At 32.7% G+C, this 19,251-nt stretch overlaps 1 protein-coding gene across 1 annotated transcript in view; it reads left to right on the top strand.

The window, feature by feature from the left end:
- The window catches only part of RTKN2 (rhotekin 2), a 73,499-nt gene that overhangs the window by 17,522 nt on the left and 36,726 nt on the right, over positions 1–19,251 (top strand). Inside the window, exons 5-8 of the mRNA XM_049764558.1 lie at positions 2,921–2,979; positions 10,539–10,592; positions 12,323–12,440; positions 15,288–15,482. Of these exons, the coding sequence (XP_049620515.1) occupies positions 2,921–2,979; positions 10,539–10,592; positions 12,323–12,440; positions 15,288–15,482 (426 nt within the window). The remainder of the gene's footprint in view (positions 1–2,920; positions 2,980–10,538; positions 10,593–12,322; positions 12,441–15,287; positions 15,483–19,251) is intronic.

Genomic DNA, 19,251 nt, shown 5'->3' on the forward strand with positions numbered 1-19,251 from the left:
GAAATTTCACCTTCCAATAATACTTATGAAGAGATAGAGTTTATAAGACATAATTTTGAATAGTTTTAGTTACCATGTGAGTTATTTCTGATTGTTTTATTTGAAGGTCTTTTTAAAAACATGCTTCCAAGCAATCAATTAGTATTTAGAGTTAATGTAGTGCTTTGTTAAGAAAATAGAAAAAATTCTAACCATTGTGCTATTTCTCATTATAGCTTGATAATTTTGGAAATGACCATTTTAATTTATACATAGAGCAACATAGGATATTATGTATTTACTCAGGCAAGTTTAATATAGATTCTTGAGCAACAAAGTAGCTGCTTGGCACCCTCTGTTGGTCATTTTACTTACCTACAGCAAAAAGTATAATAAAGTTATTAGAGTTAGCTTTAGAATTTTTTTTTAATGTTTACAGAGCTTTCCTAAATAATAATCTAAAATGGGAATAATGTGCATTTTACTTAGCTGTGCTTTTGTTTGGATAATTTTGTGGTTATTTGCTTTTTCCTCAGGCTGACTCTCTTAATTGTAGCATTTAATATTGGCATTAACATTGCAGATTTTCAAACAAGTATGTATTTAACTGTAGAAAACTATTAGCTACAGTTGCACATTAAACAGATAATGTTTAACCATTTTATTGTCAATTTGGATTAATTAGTAAAACATCACATTTGAACACTTTTAACAGTTTGAGGAGTTATGTGAATTAAAAATAACTCAAGCATCAGAAAAATGAGGCTGAATTACTTCAATTCATCCCTCATTAAAAAAAGACAGACTTAATTATTTCATAAGATTATGTGGTTAATTAAGTTTATATTATAATTTGATAATCATTATATACAATAATACTGCTGCTTGGTCCTAGATATGCCTATGCGAATCATTTATAATTACAAAGAAGAAAACTATTTTTGTCAAGGTCATATTTAATCCAGTTAATTTATACCTAATGGATCTCTACTTTAGCATGCTCTGTGGCCCATTCCATAATGCTCACGGTTCTGTGTTAAAGTTTGTTATGAAAATATTTTCAGAATTCATATGGTGTATTGCACATATATGAGTTTATAGAAATATTTACAAATGCCAGCCAACTGTATTTAAATCAAGATTTCTCATAAGAACTTTTGGAGATTCCATTTTTTTGTTTGATTTCTAATAAGTCTTTAAGTATATTTTGACCATAATAATAATAATAATGTAATAAACAATCAAAATTTAGCTTTGCAGTCTTAAAATAAATTAGATTAGTATTATTTAACAAGGCAAAGTAAACTCTGGTATAAAATAGTGAAATTGAAAATGAAAAAATTATAATTCAACAGAATATTACTTTGAAATAATCAGTACATTTTGCTCGTGTGAAATTTCTATTTTAACTTAAGTCACTTAACTAGCTGTGACTATAAAGTAATTAATTATATAGGCTACAGAGACATTCTAGTTTTAAATGTACTATATTAGTTTATACTTGTCTCCAGTTCTATGTATACTGTATAATTATCCCATTTCAGGTTATTAAATATATTACTAGCTTAGTTCTTTTATTGTTTGTTTGGTTTGGGTTTAAGGGCCACACCCATGGGTCAGATGTATGTAAAGCAAGTACTTTCCCAGCCTGCTATACTATGTCTCTGTCCCTAGTTCTTTTAGAATATATTTTACCTATAATATTTAAGTCCTCGTTTCAATAATATTTTTTCAGGTAGACCAATACTCTTATTTTCAACATTGGGATGAATTATAATGTATCATTAACTTAGGTGTTGAAATGCAGTTATACTCAGCACAGCATTCAGATTAAGTTTCTATTATCACAGATTTTGAAGTGTCTTGTCGAATTATCCAGCAGGTAATTAGTTGAATTAGAATAACATGCCTTAAAAAATAACACTACAAGGAATAGTCTCGGAATAAGTGTACTAGAAATGCACTGCCAATTTCTAAATAGTTTTTTAGAAAATAGGTTACTGGAAAAATATTCTTGGTCTATTACAAGATAACTCTCATTAATTTTTTTAATTTTTTTATTTTTTTAATAGTAGTATTTAAGGCCATATTTGGAAGTACCATACATATATCCTAAGAATGGCCCTTACCATGATTTTGCCATTGTATTTTTCTTTTCGTGGTTTATATTCCCTACAGATCCATTTTCTCTCTCACCTCTTAATTTTAACATATTTTATATTTTTGGAATTTCAGAAAAATAAGACATGGTATTACTGCTATTAAATATATGTTAGAAAGGGGCTGGTGAGGTGGCGCTAGAGGTAAGGCGTCTGCCTTGCAAGCACTAGCCAAGGAAGGACCATGGTTCGATCCCCCGGTGTCCCATATGTTTCCCCCAAGCCAGGGGCGATTTCTGAGGGCTTAGCCAGGAGTAACCCCTGAGCATCAAATGGGCCCCCAAAAAACAAACAAACAAAAAAATATATGTATATATGGTAGAAAGTTGTTTAAATATTTTTCATTTTTAGGCAACAGTAACTTGGTAGGTTAGAAGTGTAATTGGGAAAGGAATGATCTATGTGTCCTGCGTCCTAGACACATAAAGTACATATTGTTTATATAAATAAATGACCACAATAGTACAGCATAAGCAGTATGTAAATCATCAGGAAATATAAAAGTTTATTTGAAAAATTAGGGAATGACTATTTCCTTAGCAGCTAACTTGACATGTTAAAGTTTTAATCAAGTAATTTATATTAACTGTAAGTCATAATTATCCATGGATGCATGTTAATTTTTAATTTTGTAGCATTGTACATTTTTACAATGTACAATTACAATGTACAATACATTGTAGTATTATAGCATTTTTAAATAATGAAAACAATTGGTTATTAGTGTTTTTCTCCTCCCCTCGGTTATTAGTATTTTCATTGACTTTTATTTCTTTTGACAGTAATGTGAATTTTGAAAATAAAGAAAGAACAGCATGTAAAGGAAAGATTGCCATATCAGGTATGTTAGATGGATTACTTTTATGTTGTCTAGTACATTCTATAACTTCCTAATTTAGGGAGATCTTAAACTGTGGTGTGTAGCCCTGCATTATATTTTAATGCCACATCAGAGTATCTATTTGTATATATTTTTTACAATATCGGATGTCACTATTTATATTAGTATGCTCTCTATTTTACAGAACTTGAGGATTTTTTCAAATATAGATTTGTTAGGTTGAGTATGTTCTCTTTTTCTATATATTCAGATATTGAAAGACTTACTGTAAGTGATTGAATCAAACTGAAAACTGTCTTTTGAGTGCTTCATTTATATTCTGGTCAGAAATGCTGATGTTTTTCTAGGCTTAAAAGAACCTTGTTTATTTTATTACTGTAAACCCAGAATCCAACAATAATCATACATTCTAATTGCTTGGTGATTCTGGCCTGGATTCATCACTTTTTGTTGTCCTAGGATAAATTAAACTTTCTCACCTTCCCTACCCCTACGTTTTCTAGTCTCACTCAAATAATTTTTCTCATCGTATCTTCCATATATAGCTCAAATGTCTTGCGTTAACCATTTTTCTCCTTGTTCCCTCAGCATCACATGCTGCTGACACCAATTAGTTCTTATAATAATTCTAACTCTTCTTCAGGATCTGTTGGCTCATCTCTGAAGCCTTCCTGTTACCATTCCAGCTAGAAATGATCACTTCTTAGAATTTAGAAAATTCCGAGTGCGGTTAGAAGATCCTGTCACCACTAGGTGGCACTTATGCTGTGTAGCATCAGTTTCTCCAAAGTGTTAAGACAGCTAAAAACAATGGCTTGGAGATGCCACAGATTGAAGGGAATGCCATGGCTGACTCATGTCTATGCTAGTTAGATAATGTACCTTTTACACATATCTCATTCTACAGTTTGGAAACAACAGACATATCCATCATTTCTTAACTAATTACTAGGTTGTTTCGTTGGCCAAAATTTTTTTTTTCTATTTTTTTTTTTTAAACTCCCAAGAAGCCTGCTGCTGCCTTTCAGGCCCTCTCACTTAAGGAACTATTTTTAGAAATGTCTTTATAGATAAACAAAACATTATCATCCAGGAAGGATAGGCCTGGATTTTACATAGGACATATTGTCCTAATCGCCCTTAGGAGAAAATTTCAGACAAAGAAAAAAAAAAAAAAACTATCATAAAAATCTAGTGCTTCTTTTGTAGTGTTTGTATTCATGTTTTCATCTCTCTCATTGTCAGACTGAAAGAAAGCATGTTTGTACCTCTTAATTTCTCTTTAAAATCAAACAAAGCACTCTTACATGGTTTTCATTCTGCTCAATCCATTTGAACATGAATGTACATGAATGCTCTTTAAAGAGGATTTTTTAAAATATTAAACATGATCCCCCGTTTCTTGTTTTTGATATATCACTCAATAAACACAAAAATATTTTAAATTGTTATGGAGGACCCTCAAAGACTAAATGATATATATATTTAACTTCTGTTGTCATTGTAGTCCAAACTGTTTGTAGCAGTTCATGAAATCAACATTAGATGCACATTTTTTGAAGAGTAATTAACTATAAAGGCATTTAAAGTAAAAGAAGGAACTGCTTTCCTGACCACAAATACTGAAGTGTAGAAATTAAACTTATTTCTGCATGTGTTCCTTCTTTCTAAAAGATAATTTTAAATTAAATTAAGGAACTGAAAGTCTCAGAAAATGGAATACATATGTCATTTCTTTTCATCTTGCTTAGACTTAATTATATCTTGTCTGTATATTTATAAAAATAAAAATTAAAAAATAATTTATTTTTAGAAATTCATTCTCCTTTGGCATGAGAATATGACTCTTGTTTTGATCAAAATAATATTCGTAAGGTTCTTAAAAGTTTTTGAGATTACATTCATTATTGTAGGAGGTACCTGGATTTTTCATTTCTAATTTAACCATTGGCGTTTCTTTCATTAAAGTTAAAAGTAATGAGGTTGGTCGTGATTATTTCTGCTAAAATAAAAAATGACACGATGGTGTTAGTCTCAGCTTATTTACTGGATCCTAATGCCAAATTGGTAAAGTGCTTTACTTTTCACTTTTGAAAAGGATAGACTTCTAGGATCCAATTAACCAGTTAGCCATCTTAATATGATTCTCTCAGCTCACCATTAAAAATCAATGAAGAACTTTTTTAAAAAGGACAAAGGGAAGAAACTATGCTGGAAACTAAAACTGAGTCAACCAGTTACAAGAATCTGGAAGGAATTCAGCTGTTTAGAGTTTAGTTAAGAAATATAGTTTTACCCCCCTGCCGCAAATATTTACCAATCTGAAGAAGGTCAGGGGGTGGGTTAGGAAGATGCCTGGGAACCCACACACCACAAGAAAAACCCAAAAGACAATGGGAAAAACTGTACTTCCAACATAGGCATAAGACCTGTAATACACCACCTCTTTACCTGCCCTCCCCCAAATGTAAGGTAGTCTTTTGCACCACTTTGGTCCCATAAAAATTTCGCTAACTCATTTTATTTCTTTTTTTTTTTAATTTATTTATTTATCTTTTTTTTTAAATGTTTGTCCTTCATATATATTTGTGAGCACATACAGTTTCAATCCCCCCCCCTTTTTTTTTTCTTTCTTCGTTTTTTGGTAGGTGACCTGTGACTGTTATCCCATCAGTCCACCCACGAATACACAGACATTATAATGTAGCACCACTTCCCCCTACAAAGGCACACTAAGTAAAGGGGAAATTTTACATTTAAAAAAAAAATAAAAGAGAGCTCTTATCTACTAGAGATAGGAACTCATAGTTATTTAAAATATAGGGATATCTCCTGCCTTGAAAATATGTCATGTGGAATCAAATTAGACCTCAGGTGATTAGATACCATTCATCCAGCCTTGAACCCTGGATCTCCGACATAGAAACGGCACAGCTCTCCACAACAGCTGCAGGAAACAAACTCCATCCAGGACGGCCTTAATACGACGAGACCAACAACAAGGGCCAGCTCTAACATGATATCCTGACAACGGGGAAAATGCGATCATCTTGACCTTAGAGCAGATTAGCCTACCTTACCAACTAACGACAAGACAAAACCAGAAGTCTTGGCTCCCTTTGGTAGGACAAAAACCCAAGATCGGGATTTACAGATGACTGGCTGCTTGATCCACGACCAGACTGTATACATCTTGGGACCAATAAATAAGCCCTAGTTTAGGGTTTGAACTATGACCTGCACAAGAATCATGATCCCCAGCCCCAAAGATCCGGCAGAGACAATTGTAACGGAATGGCGCTTTTGGGAGCACAAAGAAAGACGCTATCCTAGGTGCCACCCTAGGCTCAGTGCAAAGACCAAGATCATCAACCACAGAAGATGGGTTAAAATGACACTGAGGTAACAGAACCTCTAGAACCACAAAGACTGACTTCATCATAAGTCCCACCTCAGGATCTGTACAGATACTGAGACCTCTAAACACAGAGCAGAAGTCTTCCACACACCAAAGGAAAAAAAAAAGAAAGAAAGAAAAAAAAAAACACCACCGGGAAAGTAAAGGATCCTGAGCAATGTCTAGAGTTGATCCCATGACAGTATGCTCCAAGGACGGAGAAATCCCATATCTCTTAGGCCAAGTGAATTCTTTTTCGAATGACCCCAATATTTACTGTGCCAGTGCAGGAGGGAAAAAAACAAAAATACAAAAAGCACAAAACCTTGGTTATTTTTTTGATATAAATATATATATTACCTTCATTTATTATTGTTATTATTATTTTTGATTTACCAATCTATTTTGGTCGATTTCTCTGTTTGGGTGTGATTATTGAAAGTGTAGTCCCCAATTATACTTATTTTTTTTTTTATTTATTTTTTTTTCTCTTCCTTTCTTCTCTTTCGTTATGTGCTATGCCATGTTTCTTAATTCAAGACCATGGCGTGATTTTTGTTTGTCTGTTTTTGTTTTATTTTTTTCTACTTGTTTGTTTGTTTGTTTTGTCTGCTCTGTGTGGTGCTTATCGATATAGCTGGAGCCCTCACTGGATATTTGACACTTCTTTTGGTACTAGTGGAGTGTTTCACCTACTTTTTCTCCATCTCCCAGATTGATGATGAGAGCCTTTAGAAGGACTCCGCCCATTTTCGGGGTATTAGACTCTTACCCCAGTTTATTGCTTTTTTCTCCTTCAAACAAAACCACGCAACTTGAACTAGCTAGTCCTGACTCCAGATAGAGGGGGAAATAAGGGAGGCATCAGGACCAAACAGGTGCAAGACTACTAAGTAGTGGGTTAGATACAGAGGGGACCACATATTCTAGCCGCCCTGGGGTGAGGGAAAAGGAAAAGGGAGGTAGGATAGAAACGGAGGCGTAGGGATGACAATTTGGCGATGGGAATCCCCCCTGATTTTATGTAAATATGTACCTAAAATATTATTGTCAACAATATGTAAGCCACTATGATCAAAATAAAAATTTATATTAAAAAAAAAAAAGAAAAAAAGAAATATAGTTTTTTAGCCAAAGATTGGAAACAACCTAAGTGCCCATCAACTGACTAATATAAAGACAAGGTATGTACATGCAAGGGGATATTGTTGAGCTGTTTGAAGAAGATGAAATCTTGTTATTTGCAACAAAGTGAATGAAATAAAAGTTAACCAGCTTAGTAAAATAAGCCAGACAGAGAAAGACAAACACTGATTTTACTCATAATGTGGTATATACAGAAAGCCAACAGGTGAATAGAGTTAAAAGAAAAATGAACCTTTTTGGACTTGATCAATCAGGGGCCATCAGAAGTGAAGAGTGAAAGAGGGTGAATCAAAATATAAGAGATAGATGTGTGTTGAAGGATAAAATTAAAATGTTATTAATGATTTCAATGTAGTATATACTTATGTTGATTTTCAGTAATAACATGCCAGGAATGATATAATGCTATAATTCAGTGTTATTTCAATATAATAAAAAGAGTACAAGAAAATTTTCAAAAATATGTAACAACTTTTTGTTGTCTGGTTATGTTGCATTTGGAAGCTTTTCTTCATAACCCTTATTTGATTTTATTTTAGAATGAATCATGTAGAAGGGTAAAGTTAAAAATAACATACAAGCTATAATCTTCACATTGTTCTCTCTGACATAGCATATGCAGAGACTCATTAGTTAAAAATCCACAGAGGGTGAATTATTTGCCATATGAAACAAGTGACAAGAAGGAAATAAAAAAAGAAATGCTTCTCTCATCTTGAGAGTATTTCTTAGGAAGGCATAGGTAAGGCATCACTGACCTGTAAGCTATGAATTATGGCTCAGAAATTGAAGGCCCGTGTACACTATCTTCCTCCCAAGATAGCGTAAACAGTTAATACCACCATAATAGAATAAGAACAGCTGTGAACAGAACAGTTATGAAATGAAATGAGTCAGCAACTGTGGTCAAGCAAAAAAAAACAGTCTTTTTGGCAGGGCATCAGCAAAGTCATAATTATAAAACAATAAAAGCAATCACATTAAAGTCAAGAACAAAATAACAATGTTTATTTTATCAATATAATTTAGCAGAGTTTTAGAAATTCTGACTTAACATTATAAGAATTATTAGATGAAATTACTGAAAAGAAATATAATTTGAAAAGCATTTGAAGATAATAGATTCCAGACACAGAAAAAGCTGAGGAAATTTACTGAGACACCAGTTGGATTAATAAAGATTTATGTGGAAGTGGCTTGCTTCAAAATAAAGACATAAAAATTGGTAGCTGCTCTCAATATTAGAATTTACTAATTAGCAAATGTAATGGCAAAAAAGATTTTATAATAACAGTAAACTGTAATGGCCCCAAGAATAATCTTAATAAAAATGTATAGATTAGTGAATCAGGCTGTTGTTCATGAAGACATAACATTGCAAAGTACTCAGATTAATTTGAATAATGGAATCTTAATTAAGTATTCCAGAGAGGGAAATTTGAATATATATTTAAATCTCACATAAAGAAATTAGTAAATACTAAGTGCTTATTATAAGGGTATAGGTCTAACAAATAATAAAATATATTAGTTCAATAGTATGATAAAGGTATTAGGATAGGCTCTAATTAGAAAATGATTCAGTAAGTTTCTAAGCAAAGAGCAGATGCTCAGAATGAAAAATGTGTAAATATGGTATCACAAATCAAGGAGGAAGTAAAGGTATATAAGATAATAGAATAAACTGAGCCAATTGTATAAGTATATATTATATATTTATCTGGACTGGAGTGAGAGAGAGAGATCAACATACTTAGCACATACTTCACATGCAAGATCAAGTTTTTTCTCTGGTACTGCTCAGTATCACCTAAGCCCTTCCTGGAACAGCCATGACCCTGGAGTACAGAACTGGGAATAGCTCTAGAGCACCAGTTGATATGGCTCCCAAACAGAGAAACAAAATTAAATATTTTTATCTCACCCCAAATTCTCGGAGATTAAGTAATTAGCTTTCAAGGGTACAAACCATAAAAGTGTATTAGAAAGATACAATGGCTAGGATTGACTGAACATGCCAGTATATGTCTTAATTTTTTCTATGTTAATCAAAAGATGCAAATGGAAGCAATCAAAAACTTGTTGAACTGTACAAATAATGTGAAGTTTTAACTAATTGTAAGAGATGTGTCTAAAGTGTTTAGCTTGGTCCATGTGAAGAATTCAGTGGAGTATTTATTGAAACTGCCAGAGGCAGCTCTGAGATGGCCACTCTTAATACTTATTAACACTTATTGAACATAACACTCTTAATATTTGTTGAACAGAACAATAATAGAAAGATTTTCTAGGAAAAAAATGAAATATATATGTATATAATTTTCAAAAAAGAATTATAAACAAAAAGTATCATGGGATCTAAAAGTACTTTGCAAATATTGTCCTATCATTTATGTGCAGAAAGATTTTTCATTGCTTGACGGTGCCATAATTAATAGGTATAAAAAATTTTGACTTGTGGGTTTGGAAACTTAGTATAGAGGTTTAGGACTTAGGCACAGTTCTACAGGTCAATTACTATACCCCAGAATTATGTTTCTTGAGCACTGCATATGTGGCCTTGAGAATTTGAAAGATCTGTAAATGAATAAAAATGTACATAGGTCACTTTTGAACCATAAACCCTTCCTTGAACTAAAATACACAATATATTTCTCTTCATAGTCTTAAGAAAAATGTTGTGGTTTATTCAAATAGAAAGATTCTTTTGTAGAGAGATTAAAATTTAATGGAATGAACTTGATTCCATTTTAAGAGGTTTATTCTTAAAACCAGTGGCCTTAAACGCATCGCTCAATTTTCTTCGGTTTTAAAGTTTGCATAATGGTTCAATGCTCTAGAGTCTAAAGTTTATTATTTATGATCTTTAAATAGATTTAAGAAGAAATGTCACCTGTTAGAATATTTAAGTATAAATATGACATTGGCTTTAATGCATTTTGGGATTCCAAGGTTAATTTTACTCTTAAGAACCAGAATTTATTAAAAATATTGTTTCTTTTCCCATCCTTTGTAGATATTCGAATACCATTAATGTGGAAAGACTCTGATCACTTTAGCAATAAAGAAGGTATGTGGTATATTTTATTTCAATTTGTAATTGGAATGGTTTCTGTGGTGTAATTATTAGGTGAAAAAATAGCAACCAGAAATAAATTAATGTCATTTGACAGTAAGTTGAATCTTGTTAAGTGTAATTTTTCTTTTTTTAAAAAAATAACTCTGTTGTAATTGCTTGTCAGATAATGCTTATCTCATGTTCTTCCAGTATTTGATAGCAATCTAAGTAAGGACAGTAAATAAGCGACTATAGGGAAGAAAAGTGTTGGGGGGAAAAAAAAAACGAAAATGTTTATTAAGAAGGAAAGGCAACATTTCTTCAATTTGCCAGGATCTGAGAGACCTTTTCTGCCTTGCTTTTTTGTTACTTGAGATTAATTAAACAGGATGTAAGAGGATTTTTTTCCCCTTCATCTGAAACCACTTCCCTTCCCCCCCTCAGCATTTCATGGCTTTATATAGTCTTCACAAATCCATGTATTGCTTAGGTCATGGAAATTAACCTCAAATGTTTTCTAGCTGGTAGAGGCAAAGGAGAAAAGAAATGATAATCCTTTATCTTCTTGTCTATTGTGATAGCTTTGTTCCTCCTATTTTAAAAGCTGAATCATATTGAGCATAATTAGTTTTATATGAAGAAACCAAAATCAGGTTAGTATATTTGCTATTCAATTAGGAAATATAATTTACTTTATGGAGGAATACATGTGGGAATTTAGTACATTTTTTCTTATTACTCTACAGAATCAGTTCTTCTCAAGAACTCCATTTCTAAATAATGAGAATATAGACCTTTAATCACCTAATGCTTTTTAATATCACCAAATTAAAAGGCCAACCAGCATTTTGTGTGTGTGTGTTCACATGTTTACTTTTACTTTTTTTTTTTTAATGCAATTTCTTCCCTTTCGTTTAGTTTGTAGAAAATGTTTTGCTGTTGTTAATGTTCTTAACTTTTTTCTGGGGGTGAAGGGGCAGAAGCTCAGAGGTTACTTTTGGCTGTGCATAGGGTTTACTTGTGGAGTGTTTGCGGGAACATAATATGGTACCCAGGATTGAACCCAGGTTAGCTGTGTGAAAAGCAACAATCCTACACACTGTCATATATGTCTTGCCCGAGGTGCCTACTCTTAACTTACCATAATAGAAAACTTCCTTTTCTTAAGTAGGTATAAAACCAAAATGACAGAGGCAATAATGGTGTTGATAATTATAAATTTTCTATTAATTAAAGTATAAAGAACTGTCTAGGAATAAAATGTCTGTTCTTTTTATATTATTTAGGCTACTGAAAGGACTATGTTTTTTTAGTTTATATTTTGGTACCTTCTGATTTATTTGTGTTCTAACTGGGGTGTAAATACATACATACTGATGAAGCTGATTTATAGTGATAAATATTTTATTTTATATATAATTTATATATAAATTCATACATAGATTTATATAATATGTTATTATATATTATATGCATATGCATATAATATATAAGTAATTTATATGTATAATCATGTAAATTATACTACATATTATATATAAATATATAAGTAATTTATAGTAAAATCTTAGAATTATAATTTGGGAATGACATGGAGAGAAAATTCAAAATGTCCAAATGTTCTTATGAAAATAAGAATCCCTTAACCAATATTTAAGCTTTTTGTTTTCACATTCAAGTTTATAAGAGAGTAAGCTTAAAGCTTCCTATGGATCATTGCTTAAAATATTTTTCTTCTCTAGGATCACAGCGTTATGCCATTTTTTGTTTATTCAAAATGGGAGCTGAAGTGTTTGACACTGACATGGTGATTGTGGATAAAACAATCACAGATATATGCTTTGAAAATGTCACCATATTGTAAGTATTTTTTTTAATATTCAGACAGAATATCGGAAATTCTATTTCTTTAAATTACTCTTGACACAAGTGTCACCAAGGTACATGGTGCCCGAACAACATGTAGCCCACACCTTCCCTCCTGAGATATGGACTTTCCTACTTTTCCTGTTGGGTACCAGAGTGCCAGGGCTCCCTAGAAGCCTGTGCTCTCTCTTGAGCAAGTTACTGTTTCTCTCTCTCTTCTCCTTTCACTCCCTTTTTCAGTCCCTCGCAATAAAATCTGTTTTTACTTCTACTGCCTCCCAAAAATGTATTTAGTCTTTGAATTATTTTTGAAGCAATCTTGTCTTTAAACATTGAAATTAATCTGAATATTTATTTGATAACATTTTAATTTATGTTTAAAATATCCAATTTCTGCATTGGAAATCTTCCCAAGTAAAATTAAAATATGTAATAATAGTAGAAACATTACCTAAGATAATTTAAACATATTACCTAAGATCATTTAAACATATTTACAAGCATTTATAGTTTCAGGACTATGCTATGACTACAATGCTGTATAATTTCAATCACATTTTATAGAGGTAATTGGAGCACAAAGGAGATTCTTACATCTCATATTTTAGATGCAGAAATACTAAAATAGCGTAACAACTTTGTCCGATGGCACTGATATAGCTTCCACTGGGAAAATATTGGAGTAAAATTAGAGGATGTTCTTTTTCTTATGATGTAGTTCTTTCATGTACTCAAAAATAATAAAAACTGGGTGATCCTTATGGCTGTTTTATTGCTTCTGCTCTTTTACTGACTCATTTTATTGTGGTCATAATACAGACCCAGAGAGAAATCCTTAGGTAGCCATTGAAATCATTTTTAACTAACATAGGTTTTTCCTAGACCCTTTCAAAGGTTTTATTGGTTCAGATCAGTGTTAGATTTGTATTTCTTTTGGAATTTCAGATACTTACTTGTATCAAAATATCAATAGTGATATTATTTACCATAAAAGCAAATCTCTGTAGCTAAACTCTAAAAATAAAATCTTTTTATTTCCTCTTTTTTTTTTTTTTTTTAGTATTTTCTGTTATGGAGGTAAGGTTCGAGATGACTTGTTTTGCCACTCACATACCATTAAGAAAACTGTCACAAACCATGTTTTGTGACTTTCTCTCAGTGTCCCCTAAGAATGTATATGTGTAACAAAAAATAAAATGCATATCTGGAATTATTAATAATAGCACAGGTATTTATGCAAATTATTTTGCACCAGAGGAATTCATTATAAACCCACATTATGGCCAAATATGAAAATAAAATTCAAAATATTTCTTTCATATTGGAAAACATTTACATTATCAGTTATTGCTGGTTAATTTTTTTCTGTAAAAGTTACTCTGTTGATATTTTATTCTTGTTTTACAATGATTTTTTTAAAAATCATAATTTTTAAGAAAAAATTATTAGACAAGTTACTTGGGAAGATAGCATATGATTTTGTCTGTTTAAATTCTGTAAATATTTTAAATTGTTCTAAAAATAGCTGCTAACAAATGTTCTGAATTAAGCTAAATAAAATGCTTTTCTTATGCTTGCTTTGAATAAGTATTCAATATTTAATGAAGCTTTTTTATTCTTCTAAATATTGACATCTGTTGGTCATTACCAGTAATACTGTATGCTTCAAAGTTACAAAATGATAAATTAAAATATATCTGAGAGTTACTCTTTGTATTTTTCCTATATATTGGCAATTTAAATCTTTCAAAATCTACCTGGCATCTTTTAACCTTTGATGTCCTGTAGCAGGAACATCTATAAATTTCTGCTAATGATGGTTTTCTTTTACAGTTTTAAATATAATTATTATTTACATCACCACCACCATCATTTATGCTAAAGTTGCTTCCTTGTGTCAGAAATAGGACAGTAACTTTAGCACTTTCTATTATTGAATATGGGTATATTGGATCAATGTGATATGAATACCTTTTATGCTGTGGGAAGATATCAGATAGCACTATCTTCCAAATATTCTTGACTTGGCATATCTCTTTGTGTGTGTCTATATTATATCTATTTATATGTTGGGTACATGTATACATAATATATGTATATTTGTACCTAACCGAATAATAAAAATGTTGAGACATTAAATACAAAAATTCGACTGTGGCAGGGAGGGAAGCAGTGAACTATAAGTAACTATGAAAAAGAAATGAACGGGCCCGGAGAGATAGCACAGCGGTGTTTGCCTTGCAAGCAGCCCATCCAGGACCAGAGGTGGTTGGTTCGAATCCCGGTGTCCCAAATGGTCCCCCGTGCCTGCCAGGAGCTATTTCTGAGCAGACAGCCAGGAGTAACTCCTGAGCACCGCCGGGTGTGACCCAAAAACAAAAACAAAAACAAAAAAAAAAAAAAGAAAAAGAAATGAACAGTAAAGTTTACAGCAGAATAAAAATACTTTCTTACCTTCTGTTTCTAAAAGAAATAGTGACTTAAAGAAGCACATATGTACAAACCTTAAAAATGTTTCTATGAAAAGAATGAAAAGTGGAACTAGCATTGACATCCAAATGCCTAAAGTATCTTATGTAAGTAATTCAGTTATATATCAACAATATTGGTTAAATTCAATGTAGAGTGCCCTCTATTAGAAGCTGGTAGCTGTAGAAGTTGCAGTGACTCTCTCAAATCATTAAGAAACAAAGTCAACACAAGGAAACTCTATCTCATTACCATATGTTAACAGAAACCTATTTCAAGTGCTGTTTTAAATGTTATGAAAACATCAAAGAAAGCTCTAATTTTACTTTCTACTGAGTTCAGTTGTTAATGTTTTGAATGTCCTTGTTCTAGTAATGAAGCAGGGCCAGACTTCCAGATAAAGGTAGAGATTTATAGCTGCTGCATGGAAGACTCTTCTATAACTAACACACCCAGAAAATTAGCTAAGAAACTTAAGACCTCTATCAGTAAAGCAACTGGAAAGAAAATACATTCGCTGCTTCAAGAAGATCATGAACTATGCTTCTCCTCCACGTCTGCAGTTTCGTAAGTCTTCTCATGCAATATTGATTGTGATACAACATAATTAGAGATTATGACCTTTACACATATTATATGTGCAGTATATGTTTACATTTTCAAGGGGAAAAAACACTCTGAAGCAGAAACAAAACTTGATTGTCTGACATTTACCCAGCTGAGTTGTTCTTATTACCTTCTTTTGAAGGTAGGAAGTTGAGTGACTGATTTTAGTGATTTGAAATTCCACTCTCTACCAGGAAGATGAAATGCGTTTCTTGAAAAGTGCCTAAATGCATGTCAAAGTATTTGCCTACATATCAGCTGGCTAATTGGATTTCTATATCTATGTTATGCCCAAATTTTTAGCTTTAAGAAAGAATTCTGTTTGCAATAAAAATCACATTACCATTATTATGTGTAACAAAATGAAATGAAGCCCATAATATCATGCTGGTTCAACTGATTCAAATCTTCTCATTCTGAAAAAAGTCCGCTTGTGACTTGTTTAATCAAACTAGGATTTCGTGTTGCCTTTAAATCAGTCTTTGAAGGAAGTTATTTTTTTTATTTTACTCTTTAACATTTTCCCACCTACCTATTTCTTTGCTGTTATTTACTAGGTCTTATAAAATTTCCCATATTTTAAATTTGGTAGATTGCATCTTTGTGACCTTTTCCATCATTTTTTTTATCTCATGTATTTTATACATTAGATATAGGAGACTGACTATATATTTAGGTTCTCTTTTAGGGCAATAATATTTTTTCTTGATTATGTATATTTTCTACTACCTCTCACATGGAGATCATGTCTAATGTTTAATGCAATGCTTTAATGATGTTAAAGTTGGTCAGTAGGGTTCACTTTTTGCCAGTTTCCTATAGGTATTTTATTTCTATCTGTTTTATGACTAAAGCAGACTCTACTGAACTTCCATTATTCCATTAGGTGTTGTAATTCGGATGGCTTTCCAAACTTGTCATACATTTTCTGAACCTATAATTCTCTCAGAAAATTATTTTTCTTCAAGAATTCTATAAATGCAAAAACTGATGGAGAAAAGGGAATGAAAATAATGTGTTTTGTTTTGTTTTTATTCAGCAATTTGAAAATAAGTTGAGACCTTAAGCAACCATCAAAATAATCCATGTTTTGTTGTATCTGAACTCCTGAAATTTTTTATATATTTGGATGTCAAGCCATTATCATTTTTATTCATTTTTGCCAATGAACATATTTCAGTTGATACCTATAATCTTATGACAACTCCTCTCAATAGCTTTCTTTGCTTTCTGACACAAAAAGATATCCCAGGGCCAAAATGAGAGTACAATGGGTAGGGCACTTGCCTTGCACATGGCCAACCAGGTTCAATTCTTGCACCTCATATAGTCCCCTGAGCCTGCCAGAAATAACCCCTGAGTACAGAGCCAGAAGTAACACCTAAGTTGAGTCCCCTAGTCTCCACATTCTCCGCCCCCCCCAAATATTTCATGTTTGTATTGTAATTTTTTTACCTAGATTTTGAATCACCATTTCCTCAAGGAACTCTAGTTTATTTTAGAAGCTTTCTTTAAATGTTGGTTTTAATATCTCACAAATAGTTTGATATTTGTTTCTTGTGAAAATGGTTAAGTTGCATATCTGGAATTTCTTCACATACATAGAAGAACTTGCTCCTAAACATATTGTTCATTTTTATTGTAGTTACAGAAAGCGACGCTATTTTTAAGTGTGACTCCTAAATGTCTGCCACAAAAATATAATTTAATAACTTTCTATCAGACATAATACATGTAAAATATGCCTTGGGTCTGATTTCATGCTCCATAATTGAGGTCCATCCTGTCCATTTAAAAGTCAGGGCAAATGTCTTTCTCATTTAAACATTTTTCAGGAAAGACTCTGCTCAGTTAAGAATGTTGGAGTGCCTGTGACTCACCAATGAATTTGATCCTGGTGTAGTGGGTCCTTTGAAAACACTGCCAGGTGGCTTTTGAACCCTGGCATTCTGGACCTAACATTGCAACTGACAGACAGGGGGATATTTTTGACTCCACTCTGCTTAAAATTTAAACCACCTTAATTTTCTTCTAGGTATAGCGAGGTATATTCTGGAAGGTATATGCTTATTATAGAACTATTTCTTCCTTATCTTTTTATCTTCTTTTTTCGTTTGCTGTAGATGCTGAGAGCCTCAAAACTAGAGCCTCATATATCAAGGCATGTGCTCTCCACCCTTGAGATGTATTCCTGTTCCCTCCAAATCTTTATTTTGATAATTAAATGAGTAATTCCATTTTTGATGATTAAATGAGCAATACTCAGGACTTACTCCTGGCTCAGTGCACTATATGGCATGCCAGCAATTGAACCCAGGTTAGCCATACGCGAGGCAAGCACTCTGGCCCCTGCTTAAAAAATCTTCAACCAGCCAACTTTCTTATTTTACAATACTAGGACTCATAATATGTCTTATCTAAGTACTCAGTACCTTTGAAAAGCTATATTATTTTTCAAGGTCCTCCTATGAAAGTTAAAGATGCTTAGGCACAGTTTGGGGGTGGGTTAGCCCAATCTTGTGGGTTTTAGAGCTACCCTCAGTTGCAGAGCTGGGGATTGCTCCTAGCAGATAATCCTTGTAGAATTTATGCAGTGGGAGTGAAGCAAGTTTGGACATATGCACAAGTGCCTTGCTCCCTCTACTATCTATCAGATATCAACAGAATTTTTTTTTGTTGTTTTGTTTGGATTTGGGGCCACACCTAGCTATGATCAGGGCTTACTCCTGGGGTCACTCAGAGATCACGGAGCTCAGGGAACTCCCAGTAGTCTTGGGAAATCATATTGATTGTTGAGATTGAGCCCAGGCAAAACAAGCGCCCTGCCCACTGTTCTATCTCTCTGGCCCCCCAAAATCTAACTGGCAATAATTAACTATAAACACCCCTATATTCATATCAGTTCCAACTGTTTTAATTTTATTTATTTTTGTGCCATATCTGGCTGCAATCAGGGGTTACTGCCGGCTCTGTGCTCAGACTGGCCAGCTCGAGGGATTATATGGGATGCAGGGAATCGAACCCAGGTTGGCCATGTGCAAGGCAAACCCCTTACCTGAATTTCTATAGCCCCTCCAATGCAGTTTTTTTAAAGAAGACTCCTTAAAGAAATATTCACAATTTCATATACCTTTAAACTTGTAAAAACGAAAGTGGACAGTGCAAATGGTTTCAATTTCATGTTTATGGTAGTGGATACTTTTTTTTTTTACTGTATAATTTGTTACTTGTATGTCCCGCTGCAGATTAATTTACTATCTGGTTTTTGCTTTTTCCCTGGTAAAATGAAATGATAATGTATTCCATGAGGTCATTATGACATTTAGAAAGATAATTTATTAACTTAGCATACAGTAAGCCTTAATAAATTATTGCTTTCATTTTTAAGATTATGAGATGAATATTTTTCTGAACATTCTTAAACATCCTGGAGCATTGAAAATTAAAAAACCTGAGACCAGAGCAATGGCACAAGTGGTAGGGTGTCTGCCTTGTATACGCTAACCTAGAATGAATCCTGGCATCCCCAATGGTCCCCCAAGCCTGGAGCGATTTCTGAAGGCAAAGCCAGGAGTAACCCCTGAGCATCACCGGATGTGGCCCAGAAAAGAAAATTAAAATCTTGACATATGGGGGGGGCTGGTAAAAAAAAAATCCTGACATATGTTTATAAAATAGCTATTTTTAAGTTTAGAATCATTGTTTATAACTTCATAGGAAAAAAAATAAT

This window comes from Suncus etruscus, chromosome 17, assembly GCF_024139225.1.
Source record: "Suncus etruscus isolate mSunEtr1 chromosome 17, mSunEtr1.pri.cur, whole genome shotgun sequence".
Lineage (NCBI taxonomy): Eukaryota > Metazoa > Chordata > Mammalia > Eulipotyphla > Soricidae > Suncus > Suncus etruscus.